Genomic DNA, 19,498 nt, shown 5'->3' with positions numbered 1-19,498 from the left:
TAATATGTACTTTTAAAAAGATACATATAATAAGAGTTTTACAGTTTCGTTAATAATCTCTTTCTGCTCTTTTTATAAGTAATTTTCATGTTTGTCAATATTTCTCAAGTTGAAGAGAAAAAAAAAGTTAAGGTTCTCTATACTCTTTGCCTCCACTCAACCACCACCCCTCTCTCATTCATTTCTTTCATTTCTCATTCATACTTTGAATGAGTTAGGATGTCATCAAAAAATACTTCATAATTTGAAAACATGACAACTAATTCTCCAACTTGCTTTTTTGTATTAATACTTTTGCATTATATTCTTTGCTCTTTTTGTACATAAACAGTATGTAACATCAGAGTGGGGTATGGCAATAGCATCCTTAGCAGTAACAGGAGCCCTATGCCAGTAAGAGGGTCAGACATCTGATCAAAAAGAGATTATAGGGGACTCTTTCTAGCTGGCATTGAATGGCAACTCTATTGCCCATACACAGTTTCAGGTCCCAGAGGAGTTATGGTGATTAATCACAAGGAAGGAAGGGGACCCTGGTCAGAGTATCAAAAAGGAATGTCTACATGAATATCTGCTGGGCTCTTCTTTGGTAAAAGGTCCTTACTTGGTGAAGACCACAACACAGACCAGGAGAGCAATGATCACAACATTCCCTGGATGTACCTAAACTGGCAGAACCCCAGAACTAACTTTGAAAGAAATAATATGAAAAGGCCCAAAGCTTGGCACAGTATCTTTCCACCCTTAGTGTGAGCAGAGTGCAACTTTAAAGTTCAAAGTCAAGAAAAAGGATAAAAAAATGATCAAATGACAAAAAAAAAAAAAAAAAAAAGAATCTGTCCATAAAAGGCTACTTTAGGGGCAGGGAACAGGTGTAAGACAAACTGAGAAGAAAACAAAGCCTTAAAGAAAAATGCCAATTAAACACAAACCCAATAAGAATTCTTAGCTGATTTTAAAAAAAAGATAAATAGTAGTAGAGGAAAAATTGGGAAGAAAATTATGAAAAGAGAATTAATAGCTTAGTAAGAGATACAAATAATTACTTAAAAATTATAAATGAGCAAATGGAAACTAATGACTCCACGAGACATCAAGAAACAATAAAAGAATGAACTATCTTCAGAAAAACAAGTGACTTGGAAAACAGATTTAAGGAGAGAGAATTTAGAATCTTTTGGACTATTAATTTTGGACTATACTTATGTATTCGTAATTATAGGAGGCTTTGTCCACTAGTTCCCCTTATTCACAGGTTACATACTTAATGATATGAGCAAAAATTCACTTCTTTACCATATTTGTAGGAGTAAATTTAACATTCTTCCCACAATTCTTCTTAGGCCCATCTGGCATGCCTTGACAATAATTCAGACTATCCAGATGTTTTTACAATATGAAATATACTATCATCAATTGGCTCATTTATGTCATTAACAGCCATTATCCTAATAGTCTTTATTACCTGAGAAGATTTTGCATCTAAACTAATATTGAATGACTTTATGGTTGTCCTCTACCCTATCATACATTTGAACAGCCAGTTTTCATCAAATCTTAATTCAAGAAAGGGAGGAAATGAACCACCTAAAACTGAATTCAAGTCAATGCAATAACTTTTATGACTTTTTCAAAAAATATTAAAATTATTACATAACTTTGCCATAGTTAAAATTACAGGTTTAAACCCTATATCTTATATGCCTTGCCCTATACAACTAGGCTTACAAGATGCCACATCCCCAATTATAGAACTCGTATATTTTCATGACCATACATTAATGACTGTATTCCTTAGTATTGTATATCTTTATCTTCTTACAACAAAACTTACCCATATGAGCACAATGGATGCTCAAGAAATAGAAACAACATGAACTATTATATCAACCATTATTCTTGTCTTAATTGCTCTTCCATAGTTATGAATTCTCTACATAATAGATGAAATCAATTCAGTACCATTGATAGTAATGAAGTTATGAATACACCAACTATGCGGATCCTACATTTGACTCATATATAATTCCTACTCAAGATCCAGGTCCACTCCAATTCCTAGAAGTAATTAACTGGATGGTCCTACCAATCAAACTCCCTATTTGTATATTAATCACATCAGAAGATATTTTTCACACATGGGCAGCCCTATACTAGGGTTAAAAACAGATGCAATCCATAGTCAACTAAACCAAGTCACCCTGACATCATCTCAAACAGGCATATTTTATGGACAATACTCAGAGATCTGCAGATCCAACTACAGTTTCATGCTTATCACACTAGAAATAACCACATTAAAATACTTTGGAAAATGGTCCCCTATAATGCAGTCATTTTTGAGTAAATTAACATAATACTTTATAGTATGCATGAAATATGTGTCCTCAAAACAATGTCACAATTAGATACTTCCACATGATCTTTAACAATTTTTAGTATAATGAACTCCTTATTCTTGCTTACTAACTCAAAATAATAAATCAAACCATAATTTCAATTACTCCTCAAACAGAACAAAACTCCTAGAAATTATATACTACCTTGACAAAAAAAAGAATGAAAATTTATTTGCCCCATTCATCACACCTACAATTATAGGTATTACAATCCTACCCATCATCATTTTGTTCCCATGTTTTACCTTAACAATGTGCAGTTTAAAATTCTTCTAAGCCCTGGGAGACTAAGTTTCCCAGGACTCCCTGCTACAACTTCCCCCGACACCTCTCACTTCCTTATTTTGGGAGGTGTTGGAAAAAGAAGAAAAGAGAAAGTTTGGTGCCTTTTCTCTCTCTGCTCTTTAGAGCCTAGAGGCTGACTGACTCTATGATCCTGGACTCTCTCTACCCCAGAGACCCTTTTTCCCAACTAACCTTCCCCTTTCCTAATCTAAATAAAACCTAGATAGTCTAAACCATAAGTTGCTCTCTGATCTTTTATTTGAGCCCCAAAGGGCTCTGGTCAATTTCCCCCTGCTGAGGCTGGGACTACTACCTTCCTTTCCCTTCCTCTATCTTCCTCTCTCCTTTCTCCCATCCATCCTTCCTTCTACCTTCCTCACTTTCACCTCACAACATCCCCTAAGCAATGACTACCAAATCCATTCAAACCTTACAAATCTGATTAATTCACTTAATTACTAAACAAATAATGACAAATATACAACAAGCAAGGTCGAACTTGAGCTTTAATACTTATATCTCCAATTCTCTTTATTGCCTCTACCAACCTTTTAGGCCTACTCCCATATTCCTTCACAGCAACCACACCACTACCCATAAATATTGGCATAGCCATTTCATTATGAACAGGAACAGTTATAGGATTTTGAAATAAACCAAAAATATCCTTAGCCCACTTTCTAACCAAAAATTAATAGTCAAAAAAAAGCCATGATCACTGAAAGAGCCTAGAAATCATATCAAAGAAAACAGCTCTTATCTTATATTCACAGGGTAAAAACTGGAAAGGATCCATGGATCATCTACTGAAAGATATCACAAAGTGAAAGTTCATAAGAATATTACAGTCAAATTTCAGAGCTCCCAGGTCAAAGAGAAAATACTTCAAATAGCTAGAAAGAAACAATTCAAGTATCATGGAGTCACAGTTGAGCTCAAACAAGATATAGCTTCCACATTAAAGGAAAGGAGAGGGGCAGGTAGGTAGCACAGTGGCTAGAGTGCCAGGCCTGGAGTCAGGAAGACCTGAGTTCAAATCTAGCCTTAAGACACTTCCTAGTTGTGTGACCCTATGCAATCATTTTACCCCAATTGCCTAGCCCTTGCCCTTCTCTCTTAGAGTTGTTACCAAGGTAGAAAGTTAAGGGTTTAGGGAAAAGGGGAATGGAAAGAAGGGCTTGGAATATAATATCTAGGAAGACAAAAGAAGCTAGGATTACTACCAAGAATCGCCTACTCAGTAAAACTGAGTGTAATTCTTCAGGGGGAAAAAATAGTAATTTAATGAAAGAGGACTTTCAAGTATTCTTGATGAAAAGACCAGAATTGAATAGAAAAATCTGATATTCAAACAGAAGACTCAAGAGAAGCAAAAAAAAAAAAAAAAAAAAAAAAGTAAACATGAAAAAGTAATTGTAATTGACAAAGCTAAAACTATTTATATTCCAGAAGAGATGATACATGTAACTTCTAAGAACTTTTTAAGGTACTTAAAAAGGAGTTTACATAGACACAGGGCATGGGTATGAATCAACTATGAAGGAATAATCTCCAAAAATGCTAAAAAATGAAGGGAGAAAGGGACACACTAGAAGAAGGGGAAAGGGAAAAGCAGAATGGGGAAAATATTCTCATATAGAAGAGGAGAGCCATTATTTTTTACAATAAAGAGGAAAATGGGCAGGAGTGGGGCAGGCAATGATTGAATCAATTCAGTTATGTACAGAAATGTAACTCATCCCAATACACAAAAAGGAGGGGAAGGGTACAAGAGAACAAAGGGGGTAGCGAGGAAGAATGATAAAATGGAAGGCAAATGGAAGGGAGGCAATGGTTAGAATCAAAATAGACTTTTGAGGAGAGACAGGATAAAATGAAAGAGGAAAGAAAACAGAAGATAATGGGATGGAGGGAAATATACAACTAATAATCATAATAGTGAATATGAAAAGGATGAGTGAGTTCACGCATAAAACAGAAGCAGATATTAGAATGGATTAGAAACTAGAATCCAACAATATGAGTCATTTTTCCAGCCCATGTTGGTTGTTTTAGGGAGACAAAGAATCAGTGTATACTGTGGATGGGGTCTGGCCAGGAGTAGCTGCACTCTAAGGCAAAACCATGTCCAATGGCAAGAGGAGATCCTGAACTCCCAGATCCAGAAAGAGTGGGGACAGGTATCAACTGGTAGCTGCTGCCAGTTCTGGGATTCAGAAGAGTAGACTGAGACAAGAAGATCTCTTCCTGGGGTGGCATTCGTGTTTGGAAGGCTCTAGAGAATATACTGAAAAAGCAGCCAACTTAAAGCAGGCAGCAGTGGTATGGTTCTGAAGCCTATTAAGGAACAACCAGGGTAGCAACACCAATCAAAGGGCTGTGATTCTAGGCCTCTGAACCAAAACAACATCACAGTTGACTAACAGTGTATGAATCCAACAGGCTATTATTGTTGCTGAGACTAAAACCCAGGTCAGGAACTTGCAGAGAGACAAGGGGCATGTTAATTACACTTTACCCTCAATCAATTCACTTTGAAGGCACTAGTCCTGGAAAAATAAAAAACTAAATACCCCCAAAATGCAGCAATAGGACCAGTTCAAATCTCCCCTCCAGAAGTTCACAGAGCTGGCTCTAACATCAAGTCCAAGGTCAGGAAGAAGGTTGGGAGAAAGAACAAATACAAAAAAGAATCCCAGAATAAAAATGTTATTATGGTGTCCGGGATGTTTAAGACATAAACCAAGAAGAAGAGAATAATTCCAGAACAAGCAAAAGCCTAAAAGAAAAATATAGCTTGGGGAAACATTCAATGAGAATTCATTATTTTTTCTGGAATTAATATTTTCAATTTTTTTTAAGAGAAAATTTCCATGGTTGCATGATTTATGTTCTTCCTCTCCCCTCTGCTGCCCCCCCCCCCAGCCAACACGCAATTCCACTGGGTTTTACATGTGTCATTGATCAAGACCTATTTCCATATTATTGATATTTGCACTAGGGTGATTGTTTAGAGCAGTGGTTCCCAAACTTTTTTGGCCTATCTCCCCCTTTCCAGAAAAAATATTACTTAGCCCCCTGGAAATTAATTTTTTTTTAATTTTAATAGCAATTAATAGGAAAGATAAATGCACCTGTGGCCATCACCATCCCGCCCCCCGGATTGCTGCAGCACCCACCAGGGGGTGGTGGCACCCACTTTGGGAATCACTGGTTTAGAGTCTACATCCCCAATCATATCCCCATTGACCCATGTGATCAAGCAGTTGTTTTCCTTTTGTGTTTCTACTCCCACAGTTCTTTCTCTGGATGTGGATAGGGTTTTTTCTCTTAAGTCCCTCAGAAATGTCTTGGACTCAATGAGAATTCTTGAAAGAGATGAATTTTTAAAAAGAGTTTAAAATGTCTTTAGGGCATTAAAGGAAAAAACTGGTAAAGAAATTTACACCTCAGAAAAGAAGGTCTAAAACCTTTCCCAAGCAAAAAAACTCCCTCAGAATTAGAAAAGAACCTAATGACTCCATGAGATAATAATAAAGTCAAAATATAAGGAAATATAAAGTATTCCATAGTAAAAACAAAATATTTAATAATTTAAGAATAGAAAATATTTAAGAATTATCCAACTATCTGAATGTAATGTCCAAAACAAAAACCTAGCTATCGTGTTTTAAGAAATCTTAAAAGAAAACTGCCCAGTGTGCTCTTAGAACCAGAGAGCAAAGTGGAACTAGAGAGAATCCCAAGAGAATTTCCAAGAGAAATCCCCAAACAAAAACTTCCAAGAGCATTTCAGTCAAAGTAATTAGCTTCCAAGTCAAAGAAAAATATCAAGCAGTCAAAAAGGAAAGAGTCAAGTTCTGAGGAGTCATAGAGATCACATATAATTTGGAAGCTACTACTAACAAAGTGGAGAATTTGTAATACCTTGTTCCAGAAGGCAAAGAATATAGGTTTATATTGTCAAAAACAACTTATCCAGAAAATCTGAGTATAATCCTAAAGGGAAAAAAAGGATCTTCAGTGAAAGAACTTTCAAGCATTCCTAATGAAAAGACTAGAGCTATGCAAAAACTTCAAACTTTAAACACAGGGATAAAGAGAAATGTGAAAAGGTAAACAAAAATGGACAATGATAAACTGCTTACATTCTAGTATGGGGAGATAATATATATGTCCCCACTAAACCCTATCATTATTAAGGGTCATTAAGAGAGTCTAATTAGAAAGGAGGGCTAAGAAAGATTCTGTATAGCTTGATAATCTAAAGATAAGAACAAAGAGGGAAAGAGTAATAATACATGGACCAGGGCTTAAGTTGGAAGGTTAGAGAAAATTACCCCATTTAAGCAAGCAGGTTACATAAGTAGACATCTATACAAACAAAGGGAAGTTAGTAGGGGGAGTGGCTGACACTTCAACCTTACTCTCATCTTAACTGGTCAAAGGAGACAACAGCATGCTTGAGCATGCATACATATATGTATGACCACGCACATACACTCATGCACAGAAACAGAGAAATGGGAGAAGGGAAAATTAATGGAAAGGAAGCTAAAGTGATGGATAAATCTTAGGGAAAAGAAATTGAGGATGTGCAAAAATATTTATGGTTCTTTGTGAGTTGGCAAAGAATGAGAATCTGAGTGTAAACCCATAAATTATAAATCTGATGAAATATTTCATGCTAAAAGAAATTATGAAGAATATGGTTTCAGAGAAACCTGGGAAGGTAAAGTGATAAAAAGTAAACAGAAAAAGGAAAACAATTTCTGTAAGCGACAGCAATGTGATAAATACAAAGCTTGACAATCATGTCAATAATCATGACATCAGCTTTGATTCTTGAGAACTAATGATGAAACATGCTACCCACCCTTCAGAAAAAGGTAAAGGAAATAAGAGTAAAAAATGAGAAATATATAATTTTGGGATATGGTGAATTTGGAAATTTCTTTTCCATTACTATGCATGCTTATAAGGGCAGCTTTGTTTTTCTTCAGTTCTCAAATGGAAGGTTAAGATAGGAAACGGAGAATGCTGATTTTTACTAAAAAAGGCAGTGCAGATGGACTACAAATTGGACATATAATGATAAAGGAGAAGAATGGCCTTGGTTACATTTGGGAAATTGTGCAGTACTTTTAAAAAGTCTCAATTCACTCTGTTGAGATAAAGGTCCATCACTTTCAAACTGTGGGAAGGGAAATCCCCTTCCCATTATGTCGCTTTGTTTGATGTCATCAACCAGGGACCTGAAGATCCTTTACCACTGAGATGTACAAGTATAGAGAAAACTTCAGAGAAAGGAAGTTGAAACCAATGGGACGGGAAACTGATCCCAGAGACATTGCTCCCTGGGTGATGCCAGGCAAATTAAGAAACTATGATTGGTTCCTGAAATGTGACGTAGGAGTGCTAATCGGTGGAGAAAACTGCTTATGAGGCAAGACCTAGGCACTGCTCACTCTCTCACACTCTTCTGGCTAGAGCTTGGAACCTGAAGGTACCCCTATCGGTGGTGAGCTTCAATCTATCAAATGGCAAATGGGGTATTAAGCTAAGCAACTCTTTACCTCTTTCCTACATTTCCCTCTCTTTACTATCACTACTTTGATGTAATAAAGTTACTAAAGCTACTAGCAGTCTCATAATTTAATTTTAACTATTATAATACTATTACTTATTTGTTGCATGGTTGTAATAGTATACCAGATCCTCTAAAGAATTAAAAGTTGTGAATCCCTACAGCATATGGAATCACATATTAACAATGAAGTAGTGGTATAAAGGATTTCAGTGAAGTGAAGCAGGACAAGAAAAGGAGGTAGGGCTGGTCATGTAAGTGAGATCAAGGATTAATAGCTAAATACTTCAATGGTACCCTGAGATCTAGAGTAAGGCCTTGAGTGAACCAGATGGTCTAGGAAAGGAGGGGCAAGAGGTACACAAAGGAAGAAGAGTTGTAAGCTATAATATACATCACAGGAGGGAACAACAACATTGATGAAATGATAGATCAATCAAAATATTTACATATAATTTTTATCTCGTCAAAAAAATGAGGTAGTCTTTTTTGTGGATATGTTCTTTTAACATATCAGTGACAATAAAAATGTGACTAAAAAAGAGTTGTTCAAATATTTCACAACTACAGGTAAAGAACAAAAATATATGCTTTCAAAAGTTAAATAGTTCCAAAATGACCAAACTACGTCTTTTAGTTTGGATAACTGAACAAAACCATTAAGCATATCTTATGCATTTAAAAATAATATTTGGTATATTCTTTTGCCAAATACCTCTAATTGTGTATTTTTATTAATTCTCTCACTCTTGTGAAGCTTAGAGACTTAAACACCTATAATGAGAATTCAAGAGATTAAATAAATGATCAACAGGAAACCTCTCTCTCATTCCTATGTACTATTATTTACAGACTTGCTTCTTACTATTATTGTTGGTAAGAAAAGATTTGAGGAATTTTTAAAAGTATGCTAAGATAAGAGAACCAATTAATCTTTAAAAGTTATGACATCCATTTATATAACATTACAGTTTCCACAATCTATTATCTAGAATATATCCATAAACCTCAAGCACAGGAATTAGGTGTAGAAAATTCCTATAAACCTCGAATATAATAATTTTCTGCAAAATTTAACTCAAAATTAATAATTGGCTGGCTATATTAAAACACCATTGACAATTTTGGTATCAAGGAAATCTGCAATCATAGCAGGATAGCAGTCCTAAATCTTCTCTCTCTGACACTAATGAAGTGCCATTTAAATGAACACAAACTGAAATTTGTCAGCAGGGTTGGTCAGGGGATCCCTTTAACCAGATATGGCTTCTTCCAAGATGAATAGAGCTATAGTATATTCCCACCTAAATGAAGTGGCAAAGTTCTCATCACACGTAACTAATCCAGATCTGAACATATTCTAAAAGGGAAGAATAACTCCTTCCTGTATAGTATTCCTTTTTAATAAATAACCATAGCACTAATTGTACACCAAGAACAAGAAAGGAAATAGTTAAAAGAAGAGTTTAAAAAGGTCTTTTTATTTAGAACTGCATAATATCAAACTCATAAACCCTACTTTTATTATTAGCACTACTTTCTAGATCACATGAAGTAGCAAGACACTACTTTATTCACAAGATTACAGAGGAACACTTGTTTCACTGAAAATGCATTAATGGGCCTGATTCTACTAAAGTAAATTGCTAATACTTTAAAAGACATAATATTTTTTGTGGCCCAGGAGCAAGTCACCTATTTTAGGAAGCTTCCTTTTAATAACTCCACTAATTTTTAACAACTATGAAAGAACATTTGCAAAAAGAATAACAAAAAACTAGACAAGTTATTCTCCTTTTAACAGGAGAGTAAAATAAACAAGGGAATGTTTATCTATGCTCAATACATTTTTACAACTATATCCATTTTTAAAGCAAGAAATGTCAGATTTCAACTTAGAAAAAAAATATTGCAAGAGGCATATATGTCATTTATTCTTTAAGTATACATCTCTAACTCAGAAGAAACTTATTTTTTCTTCATTTGAAAACTAAAATAGAAGCTTTAAAAATACAACTCCAATATTCAGGGAAGTTTGAAGATTATCTAAATTTAACTCTACTTTTTATTACCTGAAAGTTAACATCTTCTTTCTTAAATATTAGTGCTCGAACTTCATCAGGATCTCCATTAAATATAGCTTGAACCAGTGATGGCTAAAATATAAAAGAAAAGGCATAAAAAAAAATTGTCTTTGGCTATAAATGCTTTATAAAACATTTCTGCTTCTAATAATACTGATGTTTAATTTCTAAGTCAAGAACAATAAAAAGCATAAAATATTTCCTGTCTCCTCTCTACCAATAACTAAAGAATATCTAGCAGCAATTTTTTTTCTTTAACATTTTCTTTGCAATGATTTTACATTTACCTTTGGAGGGAAAAAAAGGTAAGAGTGGGGAAAATCACTAACAGTTCAGCTATAACAAAATATTTTACTGATTCAGATAATTTTTAAGAATAAGAGAATTTCTGGGGCAGCTGGGTAGCTCAGTGGAGTGAGAGTCGGGCCTACAGACAGGAGGTCCTGGGTTCAAACCCGGCCTCAGCCACTTCCCGGCTGTGTGGCCCTGGGCGGGTCACTTGACCCCCATTGCCCACCCTTGCCAATCTTCCACCTATGAGACAATGCATCGAGGTACAAGGGTTTAAAAAGAAAAAAAAAAAAAAGAATAAGAGAATTTCTAAGAATATCCACTGATTTTAATAATAAGTCAGATTATTTAATTCTGGGATCTAAAATACATAGCCCCAGCTATCTCAATCAGATAGTTTTAATACCAATGGGGGGTGGGGCTAGGGGTCCATTTAATAAGGCCTTCTTGAAAACATTTTCTTTGGAATTAAAGTTTTACCATTGATGTAACAGGAGTTCACAATCTAGAAATTGTGAAATTTATTAAAATGACTCAGTTCCCCTGTTCTTAGACCAAGTACAGTATGTCTGAATGGCATGATTAACACACACAAACACGTGTAAGTCTAAATATAAGTTTCCTAATCAACAGCATAAGTATCTATGATAGGATATCATGTTCTACCAGGCAAAGAAGAAGCAGTTGACAACAGCTTTTAAAACAAGGCTAAAGATAACACAGAGTACGAGATAAAGTTGTACATGTAAACAATATACAAGCCATTGCAGTAAATACCAGGCCTTCCGTGTTTCTAGTAGCAGTAAATCTCTCCTAAAATAGGCAGATCTGCCAATTCTTACTTGTTATGCCAATTTTACAAGCTACAGACTAAATATGGAATGAAAGTAAAAAATAAAATATAGGCTATAGGCAGTCTACAGTCAGACTGACATTTTATTTTTTATAATTTTATAAACACAAGGGTAATTTTCATTTTCAAGGCTGAACATAGTATCTGCAATGTTTCTCATCTTCCAAGAATATCAGAAACAGTCGCTTTGCATTGTGACAATATACACATATCTGCACATCTATGTCGTTTTTAATTTTTATTAAGCAAACTGAAATATGAAAACTAAAATGATCTTTAAAAGTCTTTTTAATGCAAAAGAATAAAAAGAAACCATGCATACTACACCAGAATACAAGAAATTCTTAAGAAAATGCCACATCTTACCAATATATTTCCAGAAGCTGGAGATGGGAGGAATTTATTTTCCTGAGGCAATTTAGAAACAAATGGTGGAGATTCATCTTCTATCTCCTCCAAAACAACAATACACACCCGACTCATTCGTTTAAAACACTATTTCAAACTATATAGCAAAAGTTACAGTTGGTATAGCACAAGTAGTATGTCTTCTTCTTCTGTACACACTTGCAAACATTCTCTGTATTCACTATAGCTAGCATTTAAGTTAATTCAAACTTCAGTTTTTCCAGTGGTAACTGACCCCCGCCCCCAGCTTTTAAAAATCTTTAAAATAACCAAATTCTATTATTCTGTTGAAAGTCCCCAGTTCTTTACTATCTAAATTATTAGTTAAAAAAAAAAATAACAACCACCACCACCTTTGTAAACTAAGCCCAGATAAAGTCTAAATTCATTTGAAAATTTACCCGTTACAAATTATGCCTCTTTAGGATCACTTTTCTTCACAAAAGAATTTTATTAGTACAGAGAAGTCATTGTTTGGGGTGACATGACACCACTTTGTATAAACTGAAAAGAGAGGCAACTGCAGTGACAGTCGATCCCAGCTACCCTCAATTTGGGCAAGGTCAATTTGATTATGTATGGCTGGTTGTCTTTGAGGTGAAAATAAAATTTTTTAAATCTCGCTATTCTATCTCCACTTTTTGTTAAGACTTCATTTCTTGAACTTCATTGGTCTTAAAGCTGATATACTCCAGAAAAAATTTATCTGTGCTCAGCACAAATTCAGAACGTGGAGCTCTGAGGTTGACAATTTTTTCTGTGTTTAAAAAAATAAACCCACTCTTCTGCATTAACAGCAAAGCTGCAGTACATTTACTCGCGATGAGTCAGACCACAAGGGACAATAATAAGATTCTTGATATTAGAATATAGCCCGTTTAATCCAGATTTCCTAAATGACAAAAATACAGATAGCTCTATTTTCATCAGTAGCACAGGCAATGCAGAGCCTTCATTCCTCCTCCATCAAGCAGTAGTTGGCTGTGGCGGCTCTAGCAAACAACCCACAAGAATGTTATTAGCCAAAAAACAAAACAAAACAAAACCCTTAACGGTTTGAAGAAGCTATGGAGCTCAAATTACTGTTCAAATCACTTCTTCAGTCTTTTCCTCCACAAAGTAGTTTATCACTTGAGTATTTCCTTTGATCTCTGCGTGATTCCAGCTTCCATTATATAGTCCTCCTTCAGGGGGAAAAAAATCCTCCGTGCATCTTCTTTCCGACAACTCTTTTATTCAAACATCTGGTTTGGTGCCAATCCAGTTTCCTTCTACGGCTAGCCTTTTTAGTAGATTTCGGATGTTCTTATGTTCAGTAGATGATCTTGCAAAAACCACAAGCCCCTTCAATGAACTGATCCTTAGAAAGAAAGACGAAAAAACAACCACAGGACCTGAAAAATCAGCCCCACAGCAGCATTCCAACTGAGCCTGGTCTGAAGAGCAGACTGCAGACCTGCAGGATAAAATGCCTAGTAATGCTCACATGTTACACTTACCACAGAACTGAGCCACTGCTCAGGATGTAACTTCCTCTAGCCAACCCCCCCTCCCTGAAAAAGGCCACATTTGTAAAGTCTTCACAATGAGAATGCCCATGCCAGTTCTGTGACTAATTCAAATCAAACTAAAAAATTCTTTAGCTGAAAAATGAGCGTTAACATTTTCCACTAAAAGCCACAAAGAAATCTGGTATGCTGATATACTGCCTCTGCTGACTAACATCCATTTATGCAAGTAAACAGTTCCAAACAGCTTAACTGCTTTCATATGTTACTGTATAGAAACCATTTAACCCTTTCGTGCTAAACAGTTATTCAAATAGATTTTCTTGCAAAACTGTTATTGGTACCTGGGGATTCAGGGATAAGAGAAAAAATACAGCTAAAATATATAATACAGACATTGGACTGGTTAGCTAGCTAAACAGCTGGGCTAAACTTTTTTGACAATTACCAAACAACAAATTTCATTCAGGAATTTCAAACCCAAATCCCCACCATTGTTTTTCTGCTTGTTATATGGTACCAGCAAATGTATAACTTCTTTACATCTCAGCATTTTCATAAATAAGGATAGTAATACTTCAGCAAACTACATACATCAATACCATGAAACTATGTAAAAGAATTAGTACTATTAAAGAACTGAATTGAATATTTTGTGATTCTTTAATAACATCTTATAAATTTATCATTTTGACACATCTACTTAAAAGTAGCTGCATTCCCCTATGGGTATAATTATATAAATGCATCATTTCAATCATTTAGCACTTATTAAGTGCCTACTACATGCTGAACACTAAGCACTAGAGACACCAAAAAAGAGACTCTTCTCAAAAAGCTCACAGTGTAATAGGGGAGACAATATGCAAACAAGTATGTGCAAACAAGATATGACAAAAAAAAAAACTTTGAAATTTTGTTCACTGAATCTTAGGATTAAAAAAAAGAATATAAATTTATTATTTATTTTAAGCCATGATTGCTGCATATTAGGAAACTAGTATTCTATTCTTCCCTCTCCCATTGCTGGTCAGATTATTCTCTACATCTTATGACTCATACTTACGCCATGCTGCTTATCCAAAGAAAGACAGAAGTTAGGTTATGTCTTTAAGATAGTCTCCAGTTCTAAAAGTCTATAATTCTAAGTATCACATTAATTTTCACCATGAAGACATTCACATAACATGGGCAGTCTCAAGAATGTGTATTATCTTTATTGAGTAGGTTCTTATTTACAATGGAATAAAAAAGCAATAACAAGCATTTATATAATACTATCTATGTGCCAGGCATTGTGCTAAGCACTTCTTATAAATATTAACTCATTTGATCCTCAAAACAGTCCTAAGAGTCAGTATTATCCCCATTCTACAGTTGGGGACATTGAAGCAAACAAGTTAAAGTAACTTGCCCAACTAATCAGTGTCTGAGGTCACATTTGAACTCAGGTTTTCCTGACTCCAGGCCCAAGGCTCTATTCTTATTTAATTGGCTCACAGGATACACTCCCTTCTTCCTCAGTGAGTCTTTCACCATCAAGACTCCTGCCCTCATACTAGGAGACTTGGATACCCATGCTCTTCCCTCTTGGATACACTTTTACTTATACTCCAACTTCAGCTGAGGAGGTAAGAGAACTAAAAGACTCACCATCATTTCCAAACTCTACCTCTACTATCACTACTCAGCAGCCTCTTCTAGGAGGTCCATGCTTTCCATGGACCAATCCAATCCTGATTTTGAGGGATACTACCTAGACATTACCCACAATCTCCAACACCACCATTTCTTCCTCAATGAATTCAGTGTCTGGCTGGCTCACAATCTTTCTCTCCATAACTCCTGCTTTCACATAATTTTGACATACACAGTGATGCTACCTCTCCAACACCTTAACTTTATCTGCTCAGTTCTTATGGCCTACTTAATCCTTTATTTCATCTCAGCTGCACACAGTGGTGGCCACCCTTGATATGGCTATCACAAATATGCGGTCCTTTTTCTTATTTGCCAACTCAGAAATTCCATTATCTCATAATTTTTTATCCATATTAATTTTCCCCTGTGCCTTATAATCCTAACTCTTTTTCAAACTCACCATGACTACCATTCCCTGGACCCCTCAGTTTTTTCCTAGGCTATCACCCCTACCCCTGACTACACTCTCTTCACTTTCCTATCGTAACCCCTTGGTGAACCAGTATAACTCTACACTATACTTCAATTCCTCTTCTCCTTTTCCTATCTCTAATAAACCTTGCTAAACTCCCATTTCACATGCAACCTATTGGAGATTAGGAAAATCACAAAACAGGATCCACTACAATTTTTGTTACATGATCTCAAATGGGTCCTTCCTTAGTAGGCAATCATTTCATAACTTCCTAACTGGTTGGATATCCCACTCTCCAGAATAGCTATCCCAAATGTTGCCTCACCTCAAGCTTCCCACATCTTGTGTCTCACCCCTCCTTCTGAGAATCTCAACTTAAACTTCACTAAAAATGTCTGAAGCCCTTTCCTGAAAGTCCCCACTTCTGTCTTCTTCCTCCTCTTATATCACACCATCTCTCCTTTCTTTACCTTGGGTCTCTGATAAAGAGGAAGACCAACCTCTTTAGAAGAACCTGTGATTCCACTCCATCTAGAATTTTCCAGGAGATTGCCTCTACTATGATCCCAATTATCTTTTTTCTTTGATCACTCCCCCATGTATTGTTGTGCAGCATAAACATATCCATGACTATGTCTGTTCCTGGCAGCTAGGTGGAACAATGAACAGAGTGGTAGGTCTGAAATCAGGAAAACCTGAGTTCAATACCAGCTTCAGACATTTAACATTTCATGTGTGACTCTGGGCAAGTCACTTAATCTCAGTTAAACTCAAACATGCCTCAGTTTCCTCAACTGTAAAATGGGAGCCTACTTCCAAGAGTTGTGATGATGAAATGAGATATCTGTAAAGTGCTTAGCAGAGTATCTAATATATATAAATGCTAGTTATTAGTATGTCTCCCCAATCATTAAAAAATAAAAGCATTGCTTTGTTTTATCATACCTGACAGGTATCATCTTTTATCTTTCCTTCCTTTTCTGTCTAAGCTCTTTGAGAAAACTATACTTGTTGCCTCTCACAACTTTTTTTCCTTTAATTAAAAAACAAACAAAAAACCCTTACCTTCTGTCTTAGAATCAATACTATGTATTAGTTTCAAGGTAGAAGAGTGGTAAGGGCTAGGCAATGGGAGTTAAGTGACTTCCCAGGGTCACACAGGAGGAAGTATCTGAGGCCAAATTTGAATCTAGGTCCTCCTGTCTCTAGGCCTGGCTCTGAATCCACTAAGCCACCCAGCTGCTCCCTCAAAAGTTTTCTAAAATCCTCTCCATCTAGCCTCATGAAACTGAAACTGCTTTCTCCAAACTTTATCAATTTCCTAATTGCCAAACTTAATGGCTTTTCCCCAGTTTTCAACCTTTTTGACTTCTCCCCAGAATGATACTTGAATACTTTCTCCTTTAGATATTCTCTTCTCCCTTGGTTTTAAGAATACTGCTTTCTCTCCTCCTCCAGTCCCCTTTTCTGTCCCTCCTCTTATCTGATCAATGGATGCTTTGTCAGGCTCACTTGTTCTTTATCCATATTATGTCCTCATAGAATGGGCTCCCCCCCTAGACTTTATGCTGAACCTTCTTTCCCCCACTCTTTATTACCTTACTTAATGATCACAATCAGCTCCCCTGGGCTCAATTATCATCTCTGTGCAGATGACTCTAGGACCTATAAACATCACTGGCCTCTCTCCTGAGCTCTAGTCTCAACAACACCAACTGCCTTTTAAACACCTTGAACTTTATGTCCCACAGGCATCTCAAACTCAACATAGGACAAGATATAAAGGAAACTGACAACTTTATAGGAATAAAAATCATCCTCCAATTCATAAATGCTCAAAGGGTATTGAGTTTTTAGAGGAAGAAATTTGTTATCAATAAACATATAAAAATGCTAACTCACTAAGAATTAGAGAAATGCAAATTAAAACGCTGAGGTTCCACACTGCATTCATCAGATTAGCAAAGCTGACCAAAAGTGAAAATACCAAATACTGGAAATGTTGTGGAAAAACAGGTATACTGGTATACTAGTGAAGTTGTGAACTGTGCCAAACTCTGAAAAGCAATTTGGTAGTAAGCCCAAAAAGCTATTGAATTGTGCATATCCTTTTACCTAGTAATACCACTACTAGTCCTATGCCCAGATATCAAAGAAAGAGGAAAAGGACACCATAGGTACAAAATTATTTATAGCAGTTCTTTTTTCAGTGACAAAAAAAAAAATTGAAGGGGATATCCATTAGTTAGAGAATGGCTGAATAAATTATAGTATGTTAATGTGATAGAATACTATTATGCTATAAGAAATAATGAAGGAGGGGGCAGCTGGGTAGCTCAGTGGATTGAGAGCCAGGCCTAGAGAAGGGAGGTCCTAAGTTCAAATCTGACCTCAAGACACTTCCCAGCTCTGTGACCCTGGGCAAGTCACTTGACCCCCATTGTCTACCCTTACCACTCTTCTGCCTTGGAGCCATTACACAGTATTGACTCCAAGACGGAAGGTAAGGGTTTAAAAAAAAAAAAAAAAAAAGAAATGAAAGGACACCAGACAAAAGATAGGTATTCTAACTGCAGTTATAACTTTCAGAACCTCCTAGTTGTTTGAACCTTGCAAGCTATATAATCTTTTTCTTCACATGTACCTCAGTTTTATCATATGTAAAATAAAGATCTTACTATTTGAACTCTTGTATGGAAAGGACTTAGTATACCTTAAAATTCAATAGATGTTACTGTTTTTTATTATTCTCAGAGAACTGTACCAAGTAAGGTAAATCTGTAGCATATATTATTTCTTTCTCCACTGTCCCAATTAATCTGCCAATATTTGCTGATTTTGTATAGTAGACTTCTTTTCTCTTCCTTTTCTCAATATTATTGCAGCATGGCATAATTTTTATGAAAGGACTAGTTCTCTACTTCCCCTTGAATTTTCTTTTGGTCAATTTGTGTCCTTCTGACTCCTACCCATACAAACTCACATCAAATCAAGAGGGAGAAGATCAATGAATTGGGCTTGCAACTTAAAAAAAAAATAGAAAAAAAAAACAAATTTTAAATCCCCATATAAAAACTAAGTTGGAAATCTGAAAAATTAAGGGAGAAATTAATAAAATTGAAAGTAAAAATAACTATTGAACTAATAAATAAGACCAGGAGCTTATACTTTGAAGAAACAAAATAAAATAAAGTGCTGGTTAATCTAATTTTTTAAAAAAGAAGAGAATCAAATTAATAGTATCAAAAAGGGGGGGCAGCTGGGTAGCTCAGTGGATTGAGAGTCAGGCCTAGAGACAGGAGGTCCTAGGTTCAAATCCGGCCTCTTCCCAGACACTTCCCAGCAGTGTGACCCTGGGCAAGTCACTTGACCCCCATTGCCTGGCCCTTACCACTCTTCTACCTAATAGCCAATACACAGAAGTTAAGGGTTTAAAAAAAATAGTATCAAAAATGAAAAGGGCAATCTCAACTCTAATGAAGAAGAAATTAAGACAATTATAAAGAGCTACTATGTCCAATTATATGGCAATAATTATGATAATCTAGGTGAAATGGACAAATATTTACAAAAATATAAAATGCCTAGATTAACAAAAGAGGAACTACAATACAATAATCCCATTTTAGAAAAAGAAAAAGAAACAAGCCAAAGAACTCCAAGAAAAAAATCTCCAGGACGTGATAGATTCACAAGTGAATTCTATTAAACATTTTAAGAATAACTAATCCCAGTATTACTCAAACTATTTGACAAAATAAGCAAAAGGAGTCTTTTTTTATGACACAATTTTTTATGACACAAATATGATACTGATTCCCAAACCAGCAAGACCAAAAAACAAAGAAAACTACAGACCAATCTTCTTAATGAATACAGACGCAAAAATCTTAAATAAAATACTAGCAAAGAGACTACAGCAAGTCATTACAAGGATTATCCACTATGACCAAGGGGGATTTATACC

General features: G+C 35.6%; 1 protein-coding gene across 2 annotated transcripts in view; it reads right to left on the bottom strand.

The window, feature by feature from the left end:
- The window catches only part of ANKRD28 (ankyrin repeat domain 28), a 114,954-nt gene extending 102,972 nt beyond the window's left edge, over nt 1–11,982 (bottom strand). The window contains exons 1-3 of one of the 2 annotated variants that reach the window (XM_044678669.1): nt 11,859–11,982; nt 11,718–11,719; nt 10,344–10,427 (exon numbers count right to left, since the gene is read on the bottom strand). In XM_044678669.1, coding sequence (XP_044534604.1) covers nt 10,344–10,427; nt 11,718–11,719; nt 11,859–11,982 — 210 coding nt within the window. The remainder of the gene's footprint in view (nt 1–10,343; nt 10,428–11,717; nt 11,720–11,858) is intronic. The other variant, XM_044678668.1, reaches the window with a different exon arrangement.
- Nucleotides 11,983–19,498: the final 7,516 nt, after the last annotated feature.

The sequence above is a fragment of the Gracilinanus agilis genome, chromosome 5 (genome assembly GCF_016433145.1).
Source record: "Gracilinanus agilis isolate LMUSP501 chromosome 5, AgileGrace, whole genome shotgun sequence".
Lineage (NCBI taxonomy): Eukaryota > Metazoa > Chordata > Mammalia > Didelphimorphia > Didelphidae > Gracilinanus > Gracilinanus agilis.
This window is presented reverse-complemented; position numbering and strand designations above follow the sequence as displayed.